The sequence below is a fragment of the Pseudonaja textilis genome, unplaced genomic scaffold (assembly GCF_049901715.1).
Source record: "Pseudonaja textilis isolate UNSWEBS1 unplaced genomic scaffold, rPseTex1.2 PTEXCTG180, whole genome shotgun sequence".
Taxonomy (NCBI): Eukaryota; Metazoa; Chordata; class Lepidosauria; order Squamata; family Elapidae; genus Pseudonaja; species Pseudonaja textilis.
In genome coordinates this window covers 1-8,976 of record NW_028262499.1, presented here as the reverse complement: position 1 = coordinate 8,976, position 8,976 = coordinate 1, and the positions used below count along the sequence as shown (strand labels likewise).

Genomic DNA, 8,976 nt, shown 5'->3' with positions numbered 1-8,976 from the left:
GCATGAGTATCACATATGTAGGTAATTGAATGGAGGCCATTGGACTTAGAACACATGTTCATTCTGTGCTAAGATTTGTTTCAACCAAATATTCTACAAAAGCTAAAAAAAAGTAAACCCTAAAGAAATAGATGGCCTTCAAAATGTCACCTAGCCATGCCTCCTTTCTCACTGTAGATCTGGACCATTGCATATTAGCTGGGAGTTATGGCAAATATTGTCCAATTCACAAGATTGGATTGGACTTCTGTGGATACATAATGCTGGACTTATTTTGCATGGGTTTATTTTTTATTGCTTAGTTTTCCTCTGTGGGTGCTTAATTGCTTTGATTTTTGTAATGATGAAGAGAAGAATCTTCTGTTGTACTGCGAGAATCTTTGATGGTGTATTCTTGCATTATCAGCAATCTGGCTATGGTTTTACTGCATTGCAGACCAGAGTCTATCTATACCATTCTCATGAGGGGATAGCAATCTAAGGTCTTTTGTGTACAAAGTTGTATTCTACCACAGTTCTGCAGTCCAGATTTTGATGGAATATTTGCTGTGAAGCTAAAAAGTGCATTCCGGAATCATACGATTTTTCCTCATCTCTGTGTCAGCGTGCATTCCTCCTGACCTTGAAATGCCAGAAAAGTAGGTCAGCAGACACCACACAGTCTCAGGAACAAGCTTGTGCTGATGTACAGTTTGAATGCAGGACAATTTAAGGGCAGGGTTTTGTAGATTCTTCTTTTTTGTTTCCTTTTTAGCTTTTGGATTATCTCTTGAATGATATATAGATGTTATTTATCTCTATGTGCCTGCTGATGACTGATTTGTCTGAATCCCAGCCAGAACCCACAACACATAGCTGGCAGAATCCAGTTCTTTTTAATGACTGAGACTAGAAATACAAGTTCAAGTTTCCCTTGACCAGGATGGTTGGAGCAGTTACCAGCTTTCAAAGCAACCTGATTCACAGGGCTGCTTCTGTGGGGACCATATTAGGGGAGATACCCTCAGTCCCATTTTAAGGAATGGCTGTTGGCAGTGGTCTAAATGCTGTAAATGAAAATAAATAACAAATCCAGCCAACTTAAACTAGGAATGCAAGATTATATATAATTAACGAAATTATGTTTGAAGACTATTCCAGATAGGTGGTGAGAATTGCTGCAGTATGCTTCACTTTGTGTCCAAAAGTATAATTTGTGCAGATCTTTGAAAGAAATATTTTAAACATGCATTTAAATTGAAACAAACAGAAAACTGATGGTATAAAAAGGCAGAATATAAAGAAAAGAAAAAGTGAAGGGAAAATTATGCACAATCCTAAAAATACAAACATGAATATTCATTTTCAAATCCCTCCTGAGGGATTTGAATGGAATAATATGGATGTACTTAGGATTCTTAAGGTGCAGATATTACCTTCAAATCAAATTATGTCCTGATTCAGAACACAAGAAGAAAATGGTATTTGCTAAAACTAAAGGCACACATTGTGTAAAACATGAGATGGCCTCACTTTTTTTCTTGTTTTAGTGTATTTGGAGAACACTGCTGTTCCACTTCGTAAAAAAGGAATCTCATACTCCAATGTTTCTTGCAGGAGGTCCAAGTGTTTTAAGATACACATAAAACAGGAAAAGCTTTAGTTGCCTCACTATGACTGTCATCTTGATTTTTTTACCATATCCATCTGGGGAATTCTGGGATTTGGAGTTTACATGAGAAATACTGCCATAGACCAAGGGACAGAAACAACAGAGAAGCATTTTTGTAAACTATTGTATATTAACGTCTCTACGGGGTGAAAAATAAAGAGCATTACAGAACGCTATTAAACAGAAATACATTAAATAAACAGATCTATTTTCAGCATTTTATATTTGGCTTTTTTCATTGTAAGAACATCAATATTTACTTGGTTGCTGTTGAATACAGTAATAACCTCAATAAGCATAACCTCAAATTCATCATTTGAAACTTGGCAAGATTCATCCTTTCGGAGGAGACAAGAGTGGCTAAGCATATTTCTAATTCTGCCCAGAAATAAACATAAAATTGGCAGTTCTCCTTAAAAGAAAAAAAATCGTTTTGTGTTCAATTTGGCATGAGATAACTTCTCAAGAAAGGCTGTGTTTACTGCAGATCTGGGTCAATTTCAAATTATAGTTTAAGAGAGAAGCAGTTAAAATTGAGGGAATAGTTTTTTCACACAGAACTCAGCAATTTGGTATCTCCAGATACGGACATAAGGAAGTTTGAATCGGGTTTATGTCAGGATCCCAAGGTTCACCCATCATGAAGTTTATTGCCCTAAACATCCAATCTCAACCCCGACATCAAAAAGGTAAAATATTGCATTGCGACGCCACAATGCAAGCTCCACCCTTTTTCTACGTGTGTCACGTCGTCACAGCACTGCACACAAGTATATATAGAAGGCGAGGGGGTGGCAGCACTGGTGAGCTTTCGAGTGACCTCTATTTCCTCATTCCTGCATTTAGTTTCTTTTCCATATTTTATTCTTTCCCTGTTGTTTAAATATGGTCGAGGAGGAACGGGGAGGAGAACTGAAGAAATAAATCCGAATTTATGAGTGAAGTTCATAGTAAGGGAATGGATCTTTATAGTAAAAAATATAGTGGAGTGTCGACAGAAAAAGATGCTCAAACTAAGCAAAACGGCCATTCAGCCACACCAGCCCACGTGGCCTCTCTGTCGGCTGCAAGACAATGCGCACAGTTTAGAGCCCCGCCCTTTCACCACCCAGCCCCGCCTTTTGGGAACCAAACGATCCAATCAGTGGAAGCGTAAGTGAAAGGATTTCGACTCGCTCTTTTCTGTATTACGGCTCGCGAATGGACGAATGACGGAGCCCCGGGGTTGAAGGCGGCCGCCTTTCTCCCGCCCCTCCTATCCTGCTTTGTTGGAGATCGGTTCGGAAAGCTGTCAATCTGGTGGGGAACGTTTTCTATTGGCTCACTCAAGAAAAAAAAAAAGCAAGCCGGAAAGGCGGGGACTGCGCCTGTTCGCCGAGTCTATAAAAGGGTGAGACAAAGGCAGCCGCGAGGCTGTTTTTTTTAATCTCTGCGTCTGGCGCCATTTTGTCTTTCGTCGGACTCTGAGGAGAAACAGTGTCGTGTTGCCGTCAGGCCCCATCTCAACCGCCACCATATTCGCCATGTCGAGAGACCGTTTTCGTAGCCGTGGAGGCGGCTTCCACCGGCGCGGCGGTGGCGGAGGCCGCGGCGGGCTCCCCGGCAACCACGACTTCCGTTCGCCGCCGCCGGGCATGGGGGGAGGCATGGGGCAATCGCGCGGCGCTCACCATCATATGGGCGCCGGCGGCCCCCCGAAGCCGGAGCCTGCTAAGCCGCCGAGCTCGACCTCCACTCCGCCTTCCACCACGGCCTCCGTTTCCTCCAGCCCTGCAGGCTCGTCGCCTTCTTTGGGGCCGAACCAGAATCAGATCGGCGCCACGCCTGCGACCTCATCTTCCTCCTCTTCCATCGCCACACCAAGTTCGGCCTCGACACCCGCCGCTCCCTCAGGGCTCCAGAGCGGCGGCCGAGGGGGGGAGACGCAGCCGCCGCAGCAGAGTAACGCACCGCCGAACCAAAGCCCCGGGCAGGGCGGTTCCAAAAAGGGATCCGGGCCATCTCCCGGAGGTGGAGGAGGACCCATAGGTGGCATGAAAGGAGGCCCGGGAGGGTCCCAGCCAGGAGGCGGCCCCAAGAGCGGCGGTGGGCCTGGACAACAACACCGCGGCGGCGAAAGGCGCGGAGGGCAGAGCCAACACCAGCATTCGTCTCAGCAGCACCAGCACCCCCCTTCGTCGCAGCAGCAGGGCGCGGGGGATGAAAAGGTCTCCGACACTGAGGTAGGCACAACCGCGGCGGCCCCTCCCGGCTCTGCCTTATAACACAAGATGGCGCCGGTGTCTCTGATCTGCCGCGCGCCTTTGCCAGACGGCGCCCTCGGCCGCCATCTTTGGCGCCGGAATGCGCGTGCGCGAGGGCCGGAGCCTCCGGGTGCTCCCTGCCGTGGGCGTGGCAGCCGACGAGCTCTCGAGTTTTAAAGGGAAGCGATTTCCTTAGCAAGAGCTGCCGCGTCGGCCTTCCCGGGAAAGTCTGTCTGCTATGTGCAAGTCCTATTTTTTGCTTTGAAGGGATTAATGGTGATATCCTTGATCGCACAGATATAGAGAAAGGCTGTTAGTAAGCTGACCTGTGTTCTTAAGTGCCCGCCTTCGGGTCGGTGCTCCACTGAAGGAACTGGTCCTTCTCTCGATGACCTTGGGGCCGGCGAACCACTTCGGAAAGAATATGCGGGGAGGACAGTGGAAGTGATTTGTCAATTGCTTCCTTCCTAAGGCAGATAGTGAGTGCCTGGCCCAAGGCAGGGCTAGGATTTATGGTTTACAAGTCTCTAGCCTCCTGCCTGAGCCTCTACAGCACACTAGTTTTCTTGTGTATTTGTATGAGTTCAGTTTCCTACACAAGTGCATGGCATAGGTTGCCTGTTATATGTGGCGTTTTTCTGTATGATGATTTTAAAGCATAGATACATAGTTGCGTACTTTTGAATACTGAAAAAGTTGTGTGCTACATTATATAGATGAATCTGATAGTGATGTGTTAGAACTGTGATACTTTTAATAGAAATACTGAAGTAAAGGCCTAATGATATTTATTGCTGGCTTGGGAGAAAATGAGGTGATGGTGATACTTGCACTTGTACAAGGCAGTTTTAGATAATGGGTATCCAATCTTGTGGCTTGCCTGAGCTGCCTTGAATGAAGAGGAATTGTTTTGGGACTATATATATAAAATGTACTGGTATAACATAGTTAATGTAAATAAATCATTTGATTATCTTGTGGGACCACATTATTAGCTGTCCTGGGCTATAATTCTGATCAGTGTTTTAATAGGTGCAGATTTAAAGTTTCCTTAATATGGGGAATGTTTGATAGTGTACATACTATTAGGCAAAATTTAATGGGGAACCCAGGAAGGCCTACTATTTATAAAATGAAGTAATAGTGCCTTAGCTTTTAGAATAATTGTGAAGGGTGCAAGCCTTACATTTCATGTCTGGGTAAAGGTAACTATTCAATTTTGATATGTTGGTGTTCTCTACATTTTTTGTGAAAGAGAAACTTATATTTAAATGCAATAGAAAAAGTAGTTATTTCATGTAAAGATTGTCTGGTGCACCATGTACATGGGCAACCAATGCTTAAGAACATTCTCCCTTTAAAATACTGCAAGGGCAGTGATGGTTGTGGATTGGGTATGTGACAGATCCATCAAGTCCATCTAAATGGAAAATTGTCAGGTTGTTCAGTACACTTTTCATAAAAAGGTCTCTTCAAATATGAAAGTAAATATGAAAAAGGAATAATAGCATATTAAAGAGGGTATTTCCAGGCTGATCTACTGTGTCTGCTTGATATGGAGTGCAGTCAGTCTGCATGATCTATGTGTGTAAGAGGGAAATGAGTGCCTTTTAAGATACAAACATTAACTTCGTCTTCAATATTTTTTAGGGTTTTAAAGCAAATCTGTCACTTTTGAGACGCCCTGGAGAAAAAACATATACTCAGCGCTGCCGTCTGTTTGTTGGGAATTTGCCTGCTGATATCACCGAAGATGAATTTAAGAGATTATTCTCCAAATACGGTGAACCAGGGGAAGTCTTTATTAACAAGGGAAAAGGTTTTGGCTTTATTAAACTGGTAAGTATCGATACTCCAGGTTTTTTTTAGACTTTAAATACTAAGATTACTCTTACATTGTTGAACATTCTTTTAAATTAAAATGTATTAACCTATATCCACAGGAATCTCGAGCTTTGGCTGAAATTGCAAAAGCAGAACTTGATGATATTCCTATGAGAGGAAGGCAGCTTCGCGTGCGTTTTGCCACCCATGCTGCTGCTCTTTCTATACGTAATCTCTCCCCATACGTATCAAATGAATTACTGGAAGAAGCTTTTTCTCAGTTTGGTCCAATTGAAAGAGCTATTGTGATAGTAGATGATCGTGGCAGATCCTCAGGAAAGGGCATTGTGGAATTCGCATCTAAGCCTGCAGCACGAAAAGCATTTGAACGTTGTACTGAAGGGGTCTTTCTTCTGACAACGTAAGTAGATCTCTTATTTTTATGTAGTTTAGTAACTGAAGACTGTGGACTGAATTTAAATAAAACCTTTTAAGCTTAAAACCCAGTCTTTAAAACAAACTCAATACTTTGTCTCTTAATTTTCAGCACTCCTAGGCCAGTTATTGTGGAGCCTCTTGAACAGCTAGATGACGAAGATGGTCTTCCAGAAAAGCTGGCTCAGAAAAATCCAATGTATCAAAAGTAAGCAGATGTAACCATGTAGAATTGCCACAATTAAACTGTGTTTGATAATTTGGAATATGTGTTCTTCCCTGTTAATTTTACAGTATATTTAAGGTAGTAGGTCCTTCCATATTATGATTTGACTCATTTCTGTTTCAATATTGTAAATTAGAAATTTTATGGAAAAGTTTATATTGTTTTGAATTAAGATTATGTATTTTTCACTTTCAGATTTATTTTTTATTTAATATTTTATTCAGTTTTTTCTTGCAGCCAAAGTGGTTAACCTAAAATACTTAAATAAAATGGAATTGTTTCATTTGGTGAATTTATGTAGCTTAAAAGTATGTAAAAGATTCAGAGTTTTATTTTGAAACAATTTAAATTTAGTGTTCTTATGCCTTCTAGGTTTTTAAGCAATCATAACTCCAAGAGTCATGTATTAACATACTACTTAAGGCATCTTTCCTTAAAATAATTACAATTTGATTTTGAGTTTATCTAGAATAATATCACACTTTGTAAATTGGACTGGAATAAACATTTGGGCTGATGATAATATCAGAATTTGTGCCAAATCTTATATTTTGCAGGCTTTTTAAAAAATGAGAAATTGAAAATTCTCAGTCCTGGGGGTGGTCCACTTGGAGTGAAAAACTGAATAGTAGTGCATTGCTAGCAGGAGATGGAACATATGGCCCCTTTAGCTGGAACTTAATCTTGTCAGTTCCAGCCAGGTTCATATTGTGTTCATTCTATTAGCTATTTTAATGGAATGGTGCCTGTCAAAAGTAAATTGAAAAAGTCAAAGGCTTCTTCCTTCGTAACTTAAGACCAGTTTATTCTGTACTTGAGTAAAATGCTTATCAGCATCATTGCTAGCTATTTTGAAAACTATAAATGTGAATTTCATTTTCAATTGGATTTTTAGGGAAAGAGAAACTCCACCACGATTTGCACAACCTGGGAGTTTTGAATATGAATATTCTCAACGGTGGAAATCGTTGGATGAAATGGAGAAACAGCAGAGAGATCAAGTAGAGAAAAATATGAAAGATGCCAAGGACAAACTGGAAAGCGAGATGGAGGATGCTTACCATGAGCATCAGGCAAACCTTTTACGCCAAGGTATAGGACACAGATCTCTGGCTGAGATTTTGCTTGCTTTCTCCCATTTTTTTTTCAAGTTTTCACTTTTGGTATTCTAATGTTTTGCTTTTACTCCAATACATCTTACAATATAAATTTACTGTTTTTTAAGGTTTATTATTCAGATTTATATTGTTGTTAAAGGTGACTGGGTGGTGCACAACAGTATATTGCCAATAAAACCAACATAAAAATCTAAACAACCAGAATAAAATACTAACATATAGCATAAAAATACTAACCATGGTGAAATTCTGGTTATGTTCTTAACCTAGGATTTCCAGGGAACCAGACATTTGTTTTGATGGCAACCAACTCAATAATGGTGCCATCAAGACAAATCAATAGTTCATTGGGAATCCTAGGCCTGAGGGCATAACTAATCCAATATCAAAAGTGATGGTGCCACCATCGTTTCACCGGGAAGGTGTACCATAAAGTGAGGGCTATATTTTATTATGTCTTTCTCTTGTAATCTTACACTGCTGTTTCAGAAAAAAAGTTGAGCTGAAAATATTTGTCTTCCATCAATTGCCTAAGTAGCAGTGTGACTGCAAAGTATTGTATGTACAAATCATTCATTAAAAAATTGAGACAAACTTGTTTATGTACACATTTGCTTGTTAGGCTTTTTACATTTAATTTCAGGAATGCCCATCAAATTCAGTTTTTCCTGAATTGATAGAAACTTATAATCTATTAAACAATGGTTGCTTAAATGGTCAAACTTGCAGATCTCATGCGGCGACAAGAGGAATTGAGACGCATGGAGGAACTTCACAATCAAGAGATGCAGAAACGAAAAGAAATACAATTGAGGTAATTTGAACCTGTTATTAATCCTGAATTTAACAAGTATTTAACGGTTTTGTATGTTAGCTGTGAATAACCATAAATTGCTTAGAACCAAGTGAAGGAACTAGTGGAGTATTACTTCAGTGTTTTGTTCAGCCTTGTCCCCTCCCAATTGATCTTTTTTATTATAATTCATAAAGGCTTGTTTACAGTAACTATTTTGAAGGCTTCTTAGCTTGAATAAAGTATGATAATTTTATGGTTTAATGAATTGGTATACTATTCAAGTTTTTTAAAAGTACAAATTATAGAGCAATTGTATTTTCAGGCAAGAAGAAGAGCGACGTAGGCGGGAAGAAGAGATGATGATCCGTCAGCGTGAGATGGAAGAACAAATGAGAAGACAGAGAGAAGAAAGCTACACTCGAATGGGTTACATGGATCCTGTAAGTCAGGGCTGGAAGAATCCCAGTAATCTAGTTGCCCCGATGCTTGAATCTCATAATGATCCCTAGGAGTAAGCTTTCATACTTATTTAAAAGACTTCCCAGTTTTGATGATATAAATCTGGATCTTGGAGGATTGGTACCTGCTGTCTTAGAGCTTGTCATTCTACTGTCTATTGTTACAGGATTAGAAGTCATTGTCTTCCAGCTTCTAATCCAGGTTTGCATTACAGAGCTTTTAAG

The 8,976-nt window shown here is 40.6% G+C and overlaps 1 protein-coding gene across 2 annotated transcripts; it reads left to right on the top strand.

The window, feature by feature from the left end:
- Positions 1–3,060: 3,060 nt before the first annotated feature.
- SFPQ (splicing factor proline and glutamine rich) lies at positions 3,061–8,858 on the top strand. 2 transcript variants are annotated; one of them, XM_087918651.1, is made up of 7 exons: positions 3,061–3,873; positions 5,545–5,733; positions 5,838–6,139; positions 6,266–6,361; positions 7,275–7,471; positions 8,227–8,311; positions 8,616–8,858. In XM_087918651.1, the coding sequence occupies exons 1-7, from the start codon at positions 3,175–3,177 to the stop codon at positions 8,800–8,802; spliced, it is 1,755 nt and encodes a 584-aa protein (XP_087774777.1). In that variant the 5' UTR covers positions 3,061–3,174; the 3' UTR covers positions 8,803–8,858. The 2 variants fall into 2 exon arrangements, with proteins under 2 accessions (XP_087774777.1, XP_087774778.1); XM_087918652.1 differs by lacking the exon at positions 8,616–8,858 and having other exon boundaries at positions 8,227–8,315.
- The last annotated feature ends 118 nt before the right edge of the window (positions 8,859–8,976 follow it).